At 57.2% G+C, this 17,259-nt stretch overlaps 2 protein-coding genes across 4 annotated transcripts in view; one reads left to right on the top strand and one right to left on the bottom strand.

The window, feature by feature from the left end:
* Window positions 1-13,965, top strand: part of CA9 (carbonic anhydrase 9) — a 16,206-nt gene extending 2,241 nt beyond the window's left edge. The window contains exons 2-13 of one of the 2 annotated variants that reach the window (XM_035902715.1): window positions 4,916-4,945; window positions 6,184-6,354; window positions 8,301-8,443; window positions 9,224-9,316; window positions 9,596-9,662; window positions 9,986-10,143; window positions 10,299-10,429; window positions 10,794-10,801; window positions 12,504-12,527; window positions 12,707-12,736; window positions 12,877-12,970; window positions 13,119-13,965. In XM_035902715.1, coding sequence (XP_035758608.1) covers window positions 4,916-4,945; window positions 6,184-6,354; window positions 8,301-8,443; window positions 9,224-9,316; window positions 9,596-9,662; window positions 9,986-10,143; window positions 10,299-10,429; window positions 10,794-10,801; window positions 12,504-12,527; window positions 12,707-12,736; window positions 12,877-12,970; window positions 13,119-13,182 — 1,013 coding nt within the window. In that variant the 3' untranslated portion in view covers window positions 13,183-13,965. Of the gene's footprint in view, window positions 1-4,915; window positions 4,946-6,183; window positions 6,355-8,300; window positions 8,444-9,223; window positions 9,663-9,985; window positions 10,144-10,298; window positions 12,479-12,503; window positions 12,528-12,706; window positions 12,737-12,876; window positions 12,971-13,118 lie in introns of those variants that run through there. The other variant, XM_035902714.1, reaches the window with a different exon arrangement.
* A 137-nt stretch (window positions 13,966-14,102) lies between these two features.
* Window positions 14,103-17,259, bottom strand: part of LOC104133842 (gamma-secretase subunit Aph-1b) — a 6,012-nt gene continuing 2,855 nt past the window's right edge. The window contains exons 2-6 of one of the 2 annotated variants that reach the window (XM_035902716.1): window positions 16,618-16,691; window positions 16,325-16,447; window positions 15,864-15,991; window positions 15,227-15,350; window positions 14,103-15,001 (exon numbers count right to left, since the gene is read on the bottom strand). In XM_035902716.1, the coding sequence (XP_035758609.1) occupies window positions 14,964-15,001; window positions 15,227-15,350; window positions 15,864-15,991; window positions 16,325-16,447; window positions 16,618-16,691 (487 nt within the window). In that variant the 3' untranslated portion in view covers window positions 14,103-14,963. The remainder of the gene's footprint in view (window positions 15,002-15,226; window positions 15,351-15,863; window positions 15,992-16,324; window positions 16,448-16,617; window positions 16,692-17,259) is intronic. The other variant, XM_009647294.2, reaches the window with a different exon arrangement.

Below are 17,259 nucleotides of genomic sequence, written 5' to 3'. Positions count from 1 at the left end.
AGGAATGTGCCCTGGAGTAAAGCCTGCCCTGTGCCTTCCTCCACCCAAACCCTTGCCCCTGTGCTGGAGGAGCTGGCCCAGTCTTGGGCCCTGCAGCCCAAGCAGTCCTCCTCCAGGAGCACAAAGAACAATCCCTTTGGCAACGTGTGCTACAAGGGGCAGATTAAAGACTGATCCCAAAGGCTTGGGTCAGAGTTTATAAACACAAAGGGGCTTTAATGCAGCCGGGCTCGGGAGGGATCAGTGCCCCCATGAGCAGCGCACGGGGTTGGTGTCCTGGGCTGAAAGGACATGGGTGCTGCACAGGGGGTGTGTCTGGATGGAGAGACCAGGACTGTGCTGGCAGAGCCGTAGAGAGGCTCCTCGTGGGGCTTGGCAGCAGGATGCTCCAGTTGTGTGCCCAGACCCCGTGCCTGTGGCATGCTCGCCACAGACTGGCCTGGGGAGCTGGATGTGGGCAGTGTGAGCATGGTGGCACAGCCCAGGCACCATGATCAGGTTATTGTTTTCAAAGGATGGGACCTGGCTGTTGTGGCTGGTTCCTGCTTTGGGACCTGCACTCTGTGCATCTCTGCATGTCCTGGTACCTCCTGGCTCACTGAGCATGAGGAATAACACCCCGCTTTCCCCCTTTTCTGGGCCATGAGCACCACTTGACCCCCCACAGCCTGAGACTGATCTGCAGACAGGGGCTTTTTCCTCGGGGGCACATCAAGGTGGTCCTGCCCTGGTGTCCCCTGCTAACCAGCCTCATTCCACAGGACTTTGACTTGGGTCTGGCCCAGGGCTGGGTCCCTGCAGGGAGAGGAGGCTCTGGCAGGATCCCAGTGCTCCCTGTGGCTGAGCACAGGGCATCGTGTGCCCAGCCGATAAGAGAGCAGGATGTCTGAGCTAGAAGTGAGGCTGCTGCCCTGCCTGCCACACACAAGCCATTGAACTTCTGCTGGAGTTCAAGGCGAGTGGGCAGCACCGATGGCCACGTTGCTGTCAGGCAGCATCCACGCTGCGAATGGCACACATGTTCCAGTGTTGCTGGGTGCCCTGCAGCTGCTTCAGGCTCTGTACCCCCTAAAATGTGAGAAGCTGGGGGTGGAAGGGGCAGATACATAGGGGGACACCATCTGGTCTCCCTCCTTATTGCCTGGCTCTGCCGAGGGGTGCCTCATGCTCTGTTGCAAATGATCCTGAGTCCTGTGGGTGCATGGTCCATCCCCATGTCCCTGTGGTGAGGTCTTGTGGGAGCAGCCAGGAGTATCAGGTACCTGGTGTACCGGTGCCTTTCTGATGTGGGACTAGCCTGCGATTGTGCTGACTCCTGACCCTGCCAAAAGCTGCTCCTAGCCTTCCTCCTGGGCTGCAGGACATGCCGAGCAGCACGCTGGTAATGGCAGCGTCTGCCTGAACTCGGCAGGAAAGTGTTGTTAGATGGTGTTGGATGTCAAGGAGGGAAGGGAGCTGGCGCTTGCGGCAGCGCCAGTATCCCAAAATGGGAGGGCCGAGAGGGAGCGAGCAACAAGGGGAGAAAGCACGGAGGAGGGAGCCGAGTGAAAGGGGGAAACTCGGCACGATCGCAGGCTGCTCGGGGAAGGGGGGTGGTGTTTAGTGCTCAGCTGGACCGGGGGGGCTCTGCGTGGCTGAGCACAGAGCCTTTCTCGCCTGTGAGGACAAGCAGCGACTGCTGGTACCCTGCTATGTTTTCCTGCTGGGAGTCCTCTTTTTGCATGTTATCTCCCAGTACGCTCATCGCGGCAGCAAGATTGTTTCCCCCCACATTTTTGTGAGTGCTTTGCAGTCCCTGCCCGGGCTGTGGGTGCTCAGAGGTAGGGCAGGGCGGGCAAAGAGCTGCAGCACCCACTGCCGAGGTGCAGCCACGTCTGTTGTGGTGAGTGGCAGCAGTTCAGCAGAAGGGAGACCGGGCACCGCACAGCCTTCTGAGGAAGAAGACGTGCTCTGGTGGGAAGCACGGGAGGCAGGCTCAGATTATGTAAATTGACATTTGGGCAGGGCAGTGGTTGATGTTCATGGCAAAGGGCTGCGAAATTGAAAATGCCTCCATGTGGAAGGGACCTGAGTATTGCAGGGCTCCTCCTAGCTGTGCTGAGGCCGGGGCAGATGCCAAGAGCCCGACTCGGCGCCCGGGCTGGCATCACCTCGATGCTCTCTTGCAGCGCACCCGACCCTGCACAGCTGGGCTTGTGAGATGCCTCCCCAGGTGGGTGGCCTGGCTGTGCCCTAGCTGCGCCCAGATCCACGGGATGGGGAAACACACTTGGGTGGCTTCCGTGCGTGGATAAGTGCTCGTGGGTCCTCTTGTCTCTGATGCCAAGAGACCCCCAGGGAAGTCTGTTGTGTTGGGATGGATCAGACTGACTCCCAGGTGCAGCTGCAGCTTTTGGGGTGTTCAAAGCTGCGGAGCTGGTGGGAGGGGCAAGAAGGGTCTGGAGCCCCCTTGGCTGTGAGAACAGATGGGCATGGGGGGGGACATGTGAGCCTGGGGTGGGTGGCACGGTGCTGACGCAGCAGGGCAGGTGCCAGCATGGCGCTATTGCTCAATCTACAATACGATGTTTGAGTTGGTTTCAGTCAAGGCAGAGTCCCCGGAGGTGAGCAGAAAGCAGGGTGCTGGGGCAGGCCATGCCGGCTGAGTCACGTGCAGCAACGTATGCCAGCCCCGGGCTGCTGTGCCTTACCTGTGCCAGGACTGCCCCAATGTCCCCTGGGTGGGCTCCCCATGGTGATAGGCACCCTCGTGCTGCGGGAGGGGAATCCTGCCTAGGAAGCAGCAAACATGGCTTTTGTGTGCAAGCCATGACCACCTCGTGCAGGTAGTGCCAGGTGGGGCAGGAGAGTGGGGACAGGGTGGGGGAAGACAGGGGCTGTTTCCAGAGGAGGGCTGGTGTGCTCCGGATTTTGGTACATAATCAGTGTCTGGGGAGAAGGTAACCTTTGTGTGAGCAAGGTGGGCAGGATGAATCTCAGCTTGCTGCAGCACAGCTGGGTGCATCCCAAGGCAGTGCCATGCAAGCAGGCACGGAGAGGGCACTGCAGCCTCTCTCGGGGCACACGTGCTCCTGCCTGACACAGGCAGCTGTGGCTTGCCCAGCCCTCTGCTTGCTGCCCCTTCTTCATATGCCTTTGGGAGTACCCTGTACCTTGGCAAGTGCCTGCTGAGCATCAGAAGCACTGCAGAGGTGAGTCACAGGTGATGCTGGAGGGAGCCCTGAGGGTTGTTCCCATTTCTGCAACTCCCGATGCCCCTAAACACCCTCCAGCCCTTCCCAGCCTGGTTTTGCCGTGGCCACCCGCTCTCCAAGGCAGCAGCTTCACCAAAGGCCCCCAGCAGTGCCGATGTCTGCATCCTCGCTGAGAGGAGGGCAGGATCCCACTGGGCTTGGGGCCTCGCATAGGACATCTGGGCCTGGGAAAGTGTGCCTCTTCCTTTCTCACCCCTGAGCTGGAATGCACTCCTATTAATAGCGAATGGCTGTCAGGAGCCGTTGACAGTGGCAGGGATGGGGACTGGAGCAGGGACTGCTGAGCCTCCCTTGCTTCCCGGCCAGACTGGCAGGCATTTGGCCCTGCCAAGGGACAGAGATAGTATCGGGGCTGGACAGCACCTGCTAAATGCTCCTCTGTGTCCTTGTACCCTGGGGAGCTGCTGCAAGCAGGTGTAGGTGCTGCCCCTTGCTGATGGGTGCATGCACCCCTTCACCCTAAGACTGCCCCAACCTGGCACCCTCCGATCCTGCCCTCGTGGGCTGGGATGTGCCAACAGCCTGTCTGTGATGACGAGCATGCTGGTAAGAACAAGTCAGAGGAGGAGCCCATGAATTACCTGTCGTGCCAGTCAGGGCAGGGGCATAAAATCCTTATGGGCCATGTTTCTCTGCTTGGGGCAAATCCAAGCCCCACATCCCTTTGCCTGGAGCTGATTTCATGGAGAAGGGCTGCTGATAGCCAAGGTGTTTGGTTGGGGGCATCTGAGGAGAGGCTCTGGGGCATCTCTGTGCTGTTAGCCTGGGCTTTGCCAGCAGCTCTGGAGGAGAGTGATGGTGCAAGGGCCAGTGTGTGGAGCACTGCCATACCCTCAGGACCTGCCCCAGGAGGGCTTTGCTCCCTCTAGATCTTCACTGCCATGGCAGGGACACCCCCAGCCATGAGAGGCTCAGGGCACATCCTGCTCTGCCATGGCCACTGTGTGCCCCATGGGTGACATGGGATGTGCAGAGGTCCTGGCATGGGCTCCCCCATCCTCCCTCCTGCTTTTCTCAGGGAAAGGGTTTGTGTGTGGTAGGACCCTTGTGCAGCTCTGCATGGGAATTTGGGTGGTTGGGTGAGTTGGGCCAGGGGGCTGCCAGGACGGGAGCTGGGTATTTGGTCTGGCACATTTTCCTGTGGCAGTCTGCCCCTATGGTAGGGGCACATGCTGATAAGGAAGACGAGGTTTTGGTGCTTGCTTGCTTCTTCTGCAAATCCCCGTCTGCTCTTGCTTGCAGAGCTTGAGCAGGGAAGCTGCAGACCTGCCTTATTAAGTGCTTTGTCTTGGGATAGTGGGAGGTTTTGGCTGCTCCGGAGTAGCTGCAAGAGTGCTGGTCGGGCTGCTCAGTGACAGAAGCTAGTATCTCTGATTTTTCCATCATAAGGATGATAACAAAGTGTCAAGCCCTGGGGTTTTCCCTCTGGCCAACAACTGCAGGAGACCTGGCCTTGCTCAGAGGAGTCGGTGCCCTTTGGGAGCATCCCCCTCACAGGGGGAGGAGTGGGAAAATGAAGGCAGGGAGGTGGATTGAAGGCAGTGGGAGCCCAGAGACCTGCTGCCGGGGCTGGGAGTGCTGCCTGGCAGAGGTGTGTTCACTGACAACCTTTCCCTTCCATTCATGTGGTTTTTTTCTGTTTTGTTTTTTTTTTTCTCAAGGTCCTGGTCACAGTCACTGGAGCTATGAAGGTAAATACCCTGCAGTTACTCCTGCTTTCTTCCTACTAGCCGGCAAACTCTGGGCCTGGGCCATCTGTGGTTAATGATTACAGGGCTCCTGTGCGCACTCCACAGCTCACCCTTTCCTCCTGCCTGACCCTGATGCTTCAGTGGTGCCCAAACCTGGGCACGGATGGGCTGAAGAGACGGGGGTTGCTCTCATTTGAGCAGGAAGCAGTGACTCTGCCGAGGGTTTCCCCAGCCCCCTGGGTGTGGGGGGATGCCCCTTGGGGCAGGGCTCCTCCCTCAACAGGAGCTCCCCTCATCCTGTGCCAAGCAGAGAACCAGGCTGCGCTCTCCAGGCTGGATCTGCAGCCTGTGCTGGGACTTTGACCTGCCCAGGGATTAGCTTGTGTCCTCACCTCTGTCGTCTGTCACCCTCCCTCCCTATCCCGCCTGGCCCGGCCCTCCCATCACAGATTGGGGGGCGTCTGCACAGCACCCATGATGGGTGTCACTGCAGTGCTAGCACAAACGCACCCCTTCCCGGGGCGGTGGTGGGCCAGGCCCCAGCACCATCACTCTGCTTGGGGACCAGGGGCTGGCTTGGACCTGCTAATGCCCATCTCCATCTTTACAGGGATCCTACAAGGGGCTGGGCTTGGGGACAAGCCTGGGTTTGCACTGGCCCACAACATGCTAGGAGCAGCCCCCTGCAGTGCAAGGGGAGGCTTCTGGGGCATCGGCCATGCTTACCCCAGCTATGGCACTGGGGAGAGGTGACAGTTTAAGCAGCCGCCCCAGCCATGTGAGCTGGCCTTTTGCAGGGCTAGGTGCAGTTAACAGCTGGGAATCCATCAGACCTGTGGCTGTGGGCTCGTGTGATCCCAGCGGCACTGCGGTACCTTGCTCAGTAGCAGCGTGGGTGAAGTGGTAGGGTGGTACCTGCCAGAGGCCAGGCTGTGCAGGGCAGCTCGGCTTGCCGAGTCCACTTGTAAATGATCTTCTCAAGCTCTTCCCAAACACCCCAAAAATAGACTTTCCTGGCAGCTCACCACACTCTGAGACCTTTCCCGATACAGCTGCATGCAGTCACATGGTGGCCCAGAGCTGCTCCCAAGCTAACTTGATGGAAACTAAGCTTACATGCATGGCTTATTCCCAGGCCAGTGCCTGTCCCCTTCCCCACCACCCACCAAACCTCCTTTCTGACGGGCTCCTTGCCTGGGCGGTCTTACTGGCACTCCCTCCCTTCTTCCTCGTACCAGACCGGGAGCACTGGGGCGTGGACTACCCGGACTGTGGAGGTACCATGCAGTCGCCCATCAACATTGAGACAGCCAAGACCATCTTCAGCCCTGAGCTGCGGCCGATCCAGCTCTCTGGCTACAGCCTGCCTGCCAGCGAGAAGCTCAAGCTGAGGAACAACGGGCACACAGGTGGGTGCAAAGGCAGAGGATGGAGTGCAAGCAGAGCCTGCTCAGCCTCTCCCAGCAGGATCAGGTTTCTCTGATGCTCTTCACCTGGGCTCTGGGAAGGGGATTCTCTTGCAGGTCGCAGTCATGTTGTCTTCCAGGCCAAAAGGGAAGCATGGGGCTGTTGAGCCTTTACAGGTCCATGTGCTTTTCTGGCTGGAGGGGAGAAACCAGGAGATGGAGAACTTTCCACTCACTGTCTTTGGGAGCTAGGTTCAGGAATTTGTTAAAAACCCATGTTTCCTTTAAAAATGTGTCACTGGTATTTCCAGTGCAGGTTTGCAGCCACTGGTTCCTCCCCTGAATTTCATGTTCAAAGGACTAGTCAATCTCCGATGTGACTTAGGCTTTAAGGTACCTCTCAGTCTTTTAGGACACAACATTGGCCAGCTTCTTTAAGTCTGTGCTTCCGGGGGTGGGGCCTGGTGGCTACCAGCTTTTTCTGGGAGTAAGCTGAGTGTGTTGTGCACGCTGGTGTCTGCCAGTCCCCAAGCTAAGAAAAGGTGGCGGAGAAAAGGACTTAAACTTGCTAAAGGTGTGATAAGGCACCTCCTTGCCCTGGTAGCTAGCAAGATGGGGCTGACTTGCGCATGCAGCAAACTCAACAGGTTGGACTCGCTGTGCATGGTCAGATCAGCCGTGCGGTGCATGCACAGAGCTTTATGTTATGGCCTCCTGCCCTAGCGTGCCTTCAGAGTTAAACTAGTTGAGCATGGTAGTTGCTATTTTAGACACCCTGGCATCTGGTGTTGCTTGGTGTTTAGAAAAGCAGTCAGAGCATTTTCATTGGAGGGGGGAAAGTAGTTTCTCACATGCTTAAAAGGCACTTTTTTTTTTTAATTCTGGCAACTACCAGTCTGCTTTATGAAAAGCCATAAATAAATAAAAAGTTGCAAGTCCAGTAAGATATTTGTACAGTTACTCCTTTTTGTAATATAAAGTGTATTCGCTGTGTAAGCTTTAAGGGCCTGAAAATGACTCAGGTAGCTTGGTAGAAGGGTTGTAATGATTTAGCTATACAAAAGAAAGGTAAAAGCAGATAAATTCCCACGAAGGGAGCAGTCTCCCACTTCCCGTATTTGAGTTTTGTATCTCTGCACCCGGTGGCAGGGAACATGGGAGAGGACAAATGACTCATCACAGCCCTGTTACGTGGTTAATCCCCAGTCTGTGCCCTAGCTCTGTGATGTGACTAAAGGATACACTTCACCTGTGAAGAAGGAGGAAAGAAAAGAGTTGATATTAAAAATGAGGAAGAGTTGCTTAGAAGGATAGGACCAGACTTTCTTCAGGGTCCAGGGATGCTCCTGATATTTTTGCCACATGTCCATGTAACTCCGCTTTTAGATTTGCTACGCTACTGCATGAGACCAAGATAGCTGGCTAAACCACACTGAATTAAAAAGAAAAACCAAGTATGTATTTACTGTACCCAAAGAGGCAAAATTTTAGCTCTCAATGCTTTCAAAAGATTTAATGCTTCTGTGCCTCCAGCTCCAGTGCTGTCAGACACTCACAGGCTGCTTTATTTGAAAGGTGCCAGCTCCCCCAGCCCTGCAGCTCCCTCTGTCCAACTGCCCTGCTCTCATAGGTATTCACCACTCTGCCAGTATCTCTCACCATGAATTTTGTCCATTGTCTCTTTATACTATTCTCGCTTCCTGAATAAATTGTTGGATAGCATTTGGCTTGGAGCTGGCCCCTGGGAGTCTCTGCAGAGGGGCTCTTCACTTTCACAGCAGCTATTTTTGAAGCTTATGTATTTAATGGGATGTCCTACAACCTGAAGTCAAAAGTTGAACTTGGGTGCATTAGCACAGCTCTGGATATTGACTTGCCCATAGCCTCATGCTGTGGGACGGACTGGGCTTTGTGTTTTATTGACTGACCTCTTCCTTTTGCCTCTGCAGTTCTCCTTGAGCTGCCCAAGTCACTGGCCATCACTGGTGGCTATGCCCAGCAGTACCGAGCCGTGCAGCTGCACCTGCACTGGGGCTCCCCGTTGGGACCCGGCTCGGAGCACACCATCAACGGGCACCGCTTTGCTGCAGAGGTAAGGAGCCCTCATGGGGCTGGATCCATCCTCTCCTCTCCCTGTGCTGGGCAGGGAAGGTGCTGGAGTGCTGTCTCGCTCCTAGCCCGTGGCCCTGGTTGTCACTGGATGAATGCTGTAACCCCTGGCCAGGATCCCTTCTCCCCGGGCAGCTCTGCAGCTGTAGAGTTCAGGGTAGGAGGCCACGCTTTGGTGCTGAGACAGATTCATGCTGCAGCCTATGGTGCAGAAGCAAGGAGGAGACCACCCTCCAGGATGCTCTGCCCACAGGCGGGCTGGGGCTGGCTGCATGCGAGCAGTGCAGCCTTGTCCCCACGCTGCAGCCTGGTCCTGGGCTGATGGACCAGGAACTGAGGCCATCCCTGGGCTGGGGGAGCCAGCTCCCCAGGTGGCTGTGAGCAGCCTGCTTTGGGAGCTGCAGGGTCTGTTTACTCTGTACACACTGTCCTCCTGCTCAGCCGGCTCCCATCTGGTTTTATCCCTCCTTCTCTAGCTGCTGTCCTCAAACTGAGCCTGGCTCTGCAGTACGACCCCCTGGTATCTAGGGCAGAGTGCTGGATTGCTGTCCCTGGCTGGGGAAGTTCCTACGGGCAGATCTTCACACTTGCTGCTTTGCAGCAGCACATTTTCTCGGTCCTACCAGCATATTCCTCTCCTAGGAGGGGTGCTCATCATGGGTGCATATCTCCTGGCCCTTGTTCTGGCAGGCTGGAGCCGTGTGCGGGTGAGCACCTCCCAGCAGTGCCCATCCTGCATTGGGATTGCATGTTTCCCTTCCAGATCCACGTGGTCCACTACAACACCAAGTATGAAAGCATTGAGGAGGCAATGGTCCACCCAGATGGCCTGGCCGTACTGGGAGCCTTCCTGGAGGTGAGTCCCATAGATCATCAGCCCTGGGTGAGAAGGGGTAGGAGCAGGGGGAGGGTGGGACTAAGTGGGCAGAGTCAGGCACAGTTTTGGGGACTGGCAAAGGTGCAAAAGCCCTTGGGGAGAAGAGACAGAGGGCAGAGCAGCCCTGATAGGAGGAAGGGGTCACTGGGACAGAGTGTCTCTCACAGGGAGCCATGCTTCCTTGCTGGCACTGCCATCACCAGCCAGTCTCCATTTGGCCCGTGTCCTCATCATTACTGTGGGGTCTCTGTGTTGCAGGTTGGGCCAAAGGAGAACCCATACTATCAGGAAATACTTGAGCATCTGCACAAAATCCAAAGAGAAGGTAAGGCCCTGTGCCACCCAGCACTTGTCTCAGGGGCTACAGCCCACCAGAGAAACCCACTGCACAGCAGAGAGGCTGCAGCAGGCAGAGAAGGGGAGCATTGCACAGCTTGTACAAAAACAGCTCTCCAAGGTGCCCTCTGCTCGCATGTGCTTTCCCCTGCCTCCAGGGCAAACCCACTGCTCTTTCTCTAGTGCTCCAGCAGCAGCAGCATGGACCCTGGCACATGCAGTGCCAGGCTGCCCATGATCTCCACGCTGGTCCTGCCTGTTGCCCTCCAAGGGGTTACCCTGGTCTCACTCCCATGGTGTTTCTTCTCCCAGGCGAGGAAGTCTTGGTGTCCGGATTCAACATTGCAGGTCTGCTGCCTGATAACCTGAAACTCTACTTCCACTACAACGGCTCTCTGACCACCCCTCCCTGCTACCAGACGGTGAAGTGGACAGTCTTCAACCAGACCATGCTGCTCTCTCACAAACAGGTCTGTCAAAGCGATGAGCTCCATGCTGGGTCTTGCCCAGCCTCTCCCTGCAAACACGCACCATCCGTGCATGGCTCCTTGCATGGTCCCCTGGGGCTTGCCTGGCTCCCAAAGGTGGGATGCACCCTGCTCTGCTCACACCATTCTCCTTCCAGATGTTAATGCTGGTGACGAGCCTGAGAAATGATGACAGCAAACCCCTGCAGAACAATTACCGGCTGGTGCAGGGCTTGCACGGGCGACGGGTGCTGGCGAGTTTCCAGACCACCCTCATTTCGACGAAGCAGCTGCCTACTGGTAAGGAGTGCATGAGCGTGCTCAGGCTGCACCCAGCTGCAGGGGTGCAGAGGCGGGGTGATGAGCAGGAGTCCAGGCTTCATGTCTCTTAATGAAATGCAGCATTTGCATCGGTTAGCTGTGCCCGGCAGGTGACTTAGCGCAACACGGGTCTTGGAGTCCTGCTCTCCCCCATTTCCGCACTTCTCTCTTCCTTCCTGGGGAAGATAGTTCCTAGAAACCCATTTTATCCCTGGTCTTGCAGAAATAACAGTAGCAGGACTAGGGGATGCATGGTGAAGGGCAAACAGCCAGGTCTCAGCATCCCAGCTAGCTGCTTTATCCACAAACGCAACAGCTAAATTCTGTAGGAGCTCCAGAGGTTCAGGCTTGCAAGGAGCACCCCACCACCAAACCCTGCAGGAAGGCCAGGGCAGGGGACCCCTCCTGAAGGCTGTGCTCTGCCAGCAGGGCCACGCAGCTCTCCTGGCCGGGCACATGGTCCCTGCCTGGGACATCCCCGTCTGCCCGTCCTTGGTTTGTCCTCGAAGGCCTTTCTTGCGCTGGGGTTTCCAGCGATGAGTAGAAATTCCTGTTAATCCTCAGGTGTGACTATCACTCTGCATCGCTGTATTCTTGCCCCTTGCTGCTCTCTGAGGTCACTGGGGTTTTTCTGTCCAACATCCTGTTCCTTTTCTGTTTTGATGGCATTTCCTACACCTTGTATCAAGGTGACTAATAGGAACAGCACACAGGCTTGGTCCCAGGCCCTTGGGCAATGCCTCTGTAACCACGCACCATGGTGCAAGGCACTTCCCTTCACCGTTCCACCTGCAGCCAGCTCACTAACAGCTGCAGGCTTTTAATCACCGTGGTCTTCAGCCTGGCTAGCAGTTTCCCATGTGGCACCGCATCAAATGCTTCACTGAAGCTGGGAGAGATAAAATCTACCGCGCTTTCTTTGTCTAGAATATCACTTATCAAAGAAGGATATCGGGTTAGGCTGGCATGCTCTATCTTTGGTAAACCTGTTAGATACTTTATCATATTTTCCATTTACCTCCGAGCCTTTCTTTTACCACTTTCTTGCAGAAGCTGTTCCAAAGCCTCCAGCCACCAAGGCTGGGGGGAGTTGCCTAGTTCACTTTTTCCTTTTTTTTTTTTTTTTTTTTTTTTTCCTTCCCTTATTTGCTATTTCTATCAACAACCCCCACTTTAACAAAGCCACGAAGCCCTTGTTCCTGGAGTGCCAGGACATTGTCCCGGTACTCCTGGATGAGATTACTGGTCCCCCACCTTGCACGCACGGGGTTGTTGGGGTTTTCTCCCAACCTTGGTGTTGGTAACTGCCTGCTTTAGCCCTGGGGCCACTGAGCTCCAAGGAGTGCTGTGGGGTCATGTCTCACTTTGCTTGCAGCTGCACCTCCTGCGCCCACACTTGTTGATCTTGCCCCAGTCACCCCGAGTTCAGGAGCCACTCCTGCCCCGGCTGCTGGGCAAAGGCGACGGCTTCCCCGCAGCGGCCACGCAGCTGGATACAGCCTGCAGATAGTGCCACTCTGCGCACGATACCCGAGTAGTGTACAGATGATAATGCAGCTGTTTAAAACCCATGCTGTCACGCCGGGTAAATATTTGCCTGGCACAGCTCCTGCCCAGCATGTACGGCCACCAAATGATCCCTGTGCAGGGTGCCCTGCCGGCAATGGCCGACTGCTTCCTCCCAGGGAGCTGCTCACCATCTCGCTCCAGACAACCATCCCCACAGTCGCTGCCTCATGGGCTCACCTCATGCCCCTCGCCAGGGTCTCCTGCAGGGTTTGGTGCAGTTATGGGCTGCTGCGGTGCTCAGCACCCTGCCTTCCCAGGCAGCGGCAGCAGCAGTGGGAGTTTCTGACTGGGCTCAGTGAGGCTTTTGTGTGGGCTGTGGTTCAGGGATTTTTTTTTTTTTTTTTTGGTTTGGGGGTGGGTTTTTTCCCCCTCAATGCTTCTGGTGGGGTGTCAGGGCTATGCTTCCTGCAGATTTGACACTTCCCTCCCCAGACATCTCAGGCAACCTCTTAACTGCTCTGTCTCTCTTCCAGGTGGTGATGGCTCAGCAGCAGCAGGTAGGTGAGGGGCTGGCCCGATGGAGGGGAAGGGGGCTAGGGGGTGTACCTGCCTGGGAAGGGGGGGGCCCCGGCAGCCATGCACTGAGCTGGGGGGGCAGGCAGCCATGGTGGGTTGCAGGGCTGCCCTAGGGTCTACAGAACTGGCTCTCATCCTCTCGTCTCTGTCTCCTTTGCAGAAGGACACTCCAGCTCTTCATTTCACGCAGGTAAGCGTGCTCAGCCCAGGCTGCTGCCTTCATGTCCCCTCTGCCATTGGGCTATCGGCCTGCTCCAGCCTTGCCCATCTCCCTCAGCCACTAGCCACAGGGCACCATCCCCAGTTAATGTGCCTGTGCTTGGCTTGCAGGGGATGTGCTGGCCGTGCTCTTCGGTGTGCTCTTTGCTGTCACAGCACTGGCCTTCCTGCTGTACATCTACAAGCACCGCAGCCAGAACACACGGTGAGCGATGGGGAGCTACAGGAGGAGGGGGCCCGGGGGGTAGTATGGGTCCAGGGCACGAGGAGGGTTAAGTCTCCTGGGCAACAAGATGGGTTAGCAGGGCCCCCTCCCACCTGCTCTAATGCTCCACTGCTTCCTACCCCACCAGGCTGGACTCACCGACCAAATCCAAGGTCATCTACACAGCAGCCACCACAGAGAACACTGCATGAGCCCTGTGCCTCTGCGATGGTCCCAGCCCTACCGGTTCAGCCTCTCCTTGCTCCTACTCTGGGCCAAGGGAGCTCCAGCACTCCACCATCCCTCGGTTGCACAGGCTGCCCACACAGACTGTTTGCCTGGGGCGGCATTTGGCCCCAGCACTATTTTTGTTATAAAAGGTAAAAAATGTATTAAAAAAAAAAAAAGTAAAAGCCTCCCATGGTGCTGGCCCTCTCTGCTGTTCTTGCACAAAGCTATGGGCCAGGAAAGGGCACCAGTGGAGCTGGACCCACAGTGGAGAGGGGCGTGCAGGGACAGCATCGGCCTCCATGCCCCGGGCAGAGCTCCAGAGCAAGCAGTGCAGGGCTCCTTGCACAGCCTGGCCCTGCCCTCCATCGCTCTGGGACTTCTTCCTCCTCTTATTTGTGTAAAGCATTGGAAAAACATAAACACAGCTTGGTATGGCTGAAGAAAGGCAGAGCTGAAGGTGGCAAAGCCACCGCTTCCTTGCTGGCCAGCCCCCACCCAGCTCCACCGTAGCTGGAGCTGTCCCAGATCCACGGCTGCCTCCCACCTTTCCTGATGGCTCCAGCTGCACTCTAGCCAAGCCCCAGGGAGCTCTACGGCCACGCCAAAACCAAGAGAAACAGGCCAGGTCCGTGAGAGGGAAGGAACCTGCAGGTCTGCAGCTCTCAGCAGCCTCCATGTATTAGCAGTAAACTTAAAGTGTAGTCCCTAATCCTAATAAGGATGGACAGAGCTGGCACAAGACCTCCAGGCAACGGGGGTCTGCAACAGCCAGATGTTCCCCCGCTGGCACCACTGGTGCAGGCTGCTTGCACCCTCCCCAGGAGGGCAGCGCCGTGGGCCACACACAGCCTTGCTTGTCCATGGTACTTCTTTTTATTGGTATAAAAGCCCACTGTGGATAAAACTGCCTTCTCAGCCCTGAGCCCAATGGCAGTTTCTCCCTCCCAGCCCTGTGGCACAGCATCAGGGTTGATGCCTGCCTGAATATCCCCTTTCAAGCACAGGAGAGGGCAATGGTCCACTGGAACAGCCCCTTGAATCCCCTTCCCAAGCTGTGCCGGCACCAGCTGTGGGGTTGCATCTCCTCCTGAGCTCTCCACCACCCTCTGCATCTGCTGGGTCATTTGGGTACCACCTTTTCCCCATGCTCCTCCCATCCTGGGTGCAGTCAGTTCCCTCAGGCCTCCCAGCACCATCTTCCCTGCACCAGGACACTGGCTCACTGTAGCTACCGCAGGCCAGCACTGGGGCCACAGCTCTGAGGGCAGCAAGGCTGGGCAAAGAGGAGGAAAAAGTAGCACCACAGGGGTCAGACCCAACCCAGAGTACAGCAGGGCTTTGCAAAGCTGATTCCTCCACCCTGCAGAGAGGAGGTGATGCGGGCCCCCTGTCCCAGCACAGGGGACAGCACATCTCTTGCGGTGGGGGGAGAAGCAATGGGTATCTTTGGGCTCAGGCCTCCGGCAGTCCAAGGTACCATCCCTCCCAGGCAGGCTAACTGGGGCTCCACTTGTGGCGGGGCCAGCAAAGCTGGGTTCCCCCAAAACTAAGCTGTTCTCCGGGGGCTCCCAAAGGGGTGTTGGATTGAGCTAGTCCCAGTCACACCAGTCAGCTGACTGCCACAGCCAGACCCCAGCACCTGCCCTGGCCAGGGTCCCCTAGTCCAGAGAGAAAGATATTGCAGAGAAGGTGACGTCCGCTCTTGCCACCAGGATGGAGGGGAGGACAGGGGTGGCTGGGGACAGGAACATCCCACAGGGCCTCAGGATCCTGGCTGGGGGCTGGCTCCGCTCTGTAGACCTGCAGGAACCAAGAGGAGAGGGGTCAGTTTTCACCAGACTTCCTACCCCACCCACTTTCCCCAGGAGAAACAACCAGACCACAGCCCCGCTACCCAGCTTCTCCTCCAGTCTGGCAGCTGAGGGGACGACACCCTTGTTCCAGCCCCAAGGACACCTTCTCCCCAGCCCTGGTACCCAGAGGGACCCACAGGGTCCCCCATCCCCCTTATGGAGCAGGACTTACAGAGCAAGAAGCGCCGCAGGTTCTGGGCAGATCCCCCCGAGAGTATGTAAGCCCAGGCAGCGGCAACAGCCATCAGCAGGTAGGAGGGCACCAGGCTGCCCACGTACAGGGGGTTGCAAAACGTCTGGGGAGAGAGGCGGGAGAGGAGAGAGGTGAGCAGGCAGAAGAGGACAGGGACAGGATGGGTGGCAGCATCACCACCTCAATGAGCAGAGGGCGACATGGCCTCAAGTTACACCAGGGCAGGTTTAGGTTGGACATTAGGAAAAATTTTTTCAATTAAAGGGTTGTTAAGCATTGGACCGGGCTGCCCAGGGAAGTGGTCAAGTCCCCATCCCTGGAGGTTTTTAAAAGACAGGTAGACGAGGGACATGGTTTAGTGGTGGGATGGCAGTGCTAGGTTAACGTTTGGACTTTATGATCTTTAAGATCTTTTCCAGCCTAAATGATTTTATGATTCTAGGGGACACCAGCTCCAGAATTCAGTTCGTGAAAGGCCAGCTGCAAGTCCCCCAAACCCAATTCCTTTTCTAGTGCTGAAGGCTCTTCCCCCCACCCAGCTACGGGGGACCAGCATGCACCACAGCTGTCCCCAGATACAGGGTCCCAGCACAGAGCTCTGCTCCCAGCTACTCACCGACCCCGAAACAGCAAGGTGCATGACAACAACAACCATGATCTCCCACCAGCGCCGATGCTCACAGCCATGGAAGAAGAGGATCCCCCAGAAGGTGTGAAGGAAAATCAGCACCATGGTCATGAAAGCTGCAGGGAGCGGCAGAGGGGTGTCACCAGGGAACAACCCGCCCTGACCTGGCCTGCAGGCTCGTGAAGGGATGGAGGGGAACCAGGGAAGGGTAGTAGGGGCACTGCTGGGCTGGACTGGGAGGTGCTGGGGTAGACCCCGAGTGTGGGAGGGATGGGGGAGAGGAGCAGGGAGTCACAGGGGAAGAAAGAAAGGTTTGGCACAGAGATGTGACAGGGGACTGTAGGGGCTCAGATGGGTAGAGGGTGCAGCATGGAGGGGAGAGTCCAGCCCCTGGGTCTGCCACCTCTGTGGTAGGGCAGAGACATGAGCAGAGGGTGCCAGTCGCTCACCTGAGGTCAGGAAGTAGAGCTGTGAATCCCCATGGATGCCCACAGTGCCGGGCCCCAATGCGTCTGCCAGCAGATTGATCATGGAGAAGGCGCCACTCATGAGCCCAAATCCCACACCAGCCACTGCCGGGACAGGAACATCATCAGGCCCTGAGCCTCCCAGGGCCACCACAGGCACCTCCCAGCCAGCTTCAGCATGAGAAACCTCTCCCTCCCCCCAGCGCCATGCCCAGCCCTGCCCGGGCTCAGCCCCGGCCCCGTGGTCGGGGTGCCCCGCTCTGCACAGCACTCACCATATGCCATTTGCTGGATGGAAATGGGGGAGCAGCCGTCCTCGCTGAGGGCCACCAGCCCCTCGATGGCCTTCCTGTGAGGGGACAGCATGCTGGAGCCTGGCACAGCCCGGCCACCTCCCACGGCACGGTACAGCACCAGGATGGAGCAGAGGGGTCTCACTCTGCCCCACCCCACCCTCCTGGTAACCCCCCAGTCGCTGAGCTGCAACACCCACCACGGAGAGCATCTGCGTGACCGCCCTGAACCACCGGACAAACCACGCGCACGAAAGCCACACAAAGCCACACAGAAAGATTTTCCACAGAGGAATGTGAGTGCCAGCCAGCCCCGCAGAGCAGGGCTGGGGTGAGCGGGACACTGGGTGCAAAGCAAGCAGCACCCACATGGAAAACAGCCCCGGTGCAGGCGTGGGAGGCGCATGCCGGGAGGGTGTACCCGATCCCCGCATTCATACTCATAGAAGACGCTGAAAAAAAATGGAGGGAGTGCAGGGAAGAGCTCGAAGAGCTAAAAAAATTCTTTAGGGAGAGAAACTGGGAGAAGTGGGCTTCGTAATTTTTATCAGCTAGAGGTGTGGAGGGTGAGGACGCCAGACGGCTCCTTAGCCCAGGGAGGACAGCAGCGCTTGCAACCGGCGA

Source organism: Egretta garzetta, unplaced genomic scaffold (assembly GCF_000687185.1).
Source record: "Egretta garzetta isolate BGI_Z169 unplaced genomic scaffold, ASM68718v1 scaffold59, whole genome shotgun sequence".
In the NCBI taxonomy this organism is placed as follows: Eukaryota; Metazoa; Chordata; class Aves; order Pelecaniformes; family Ardeidae; genus Egretta; species Egretta garzetta.
This window is presented reverse-complemented; position numbering and strand designations above follow the sequence as displayed.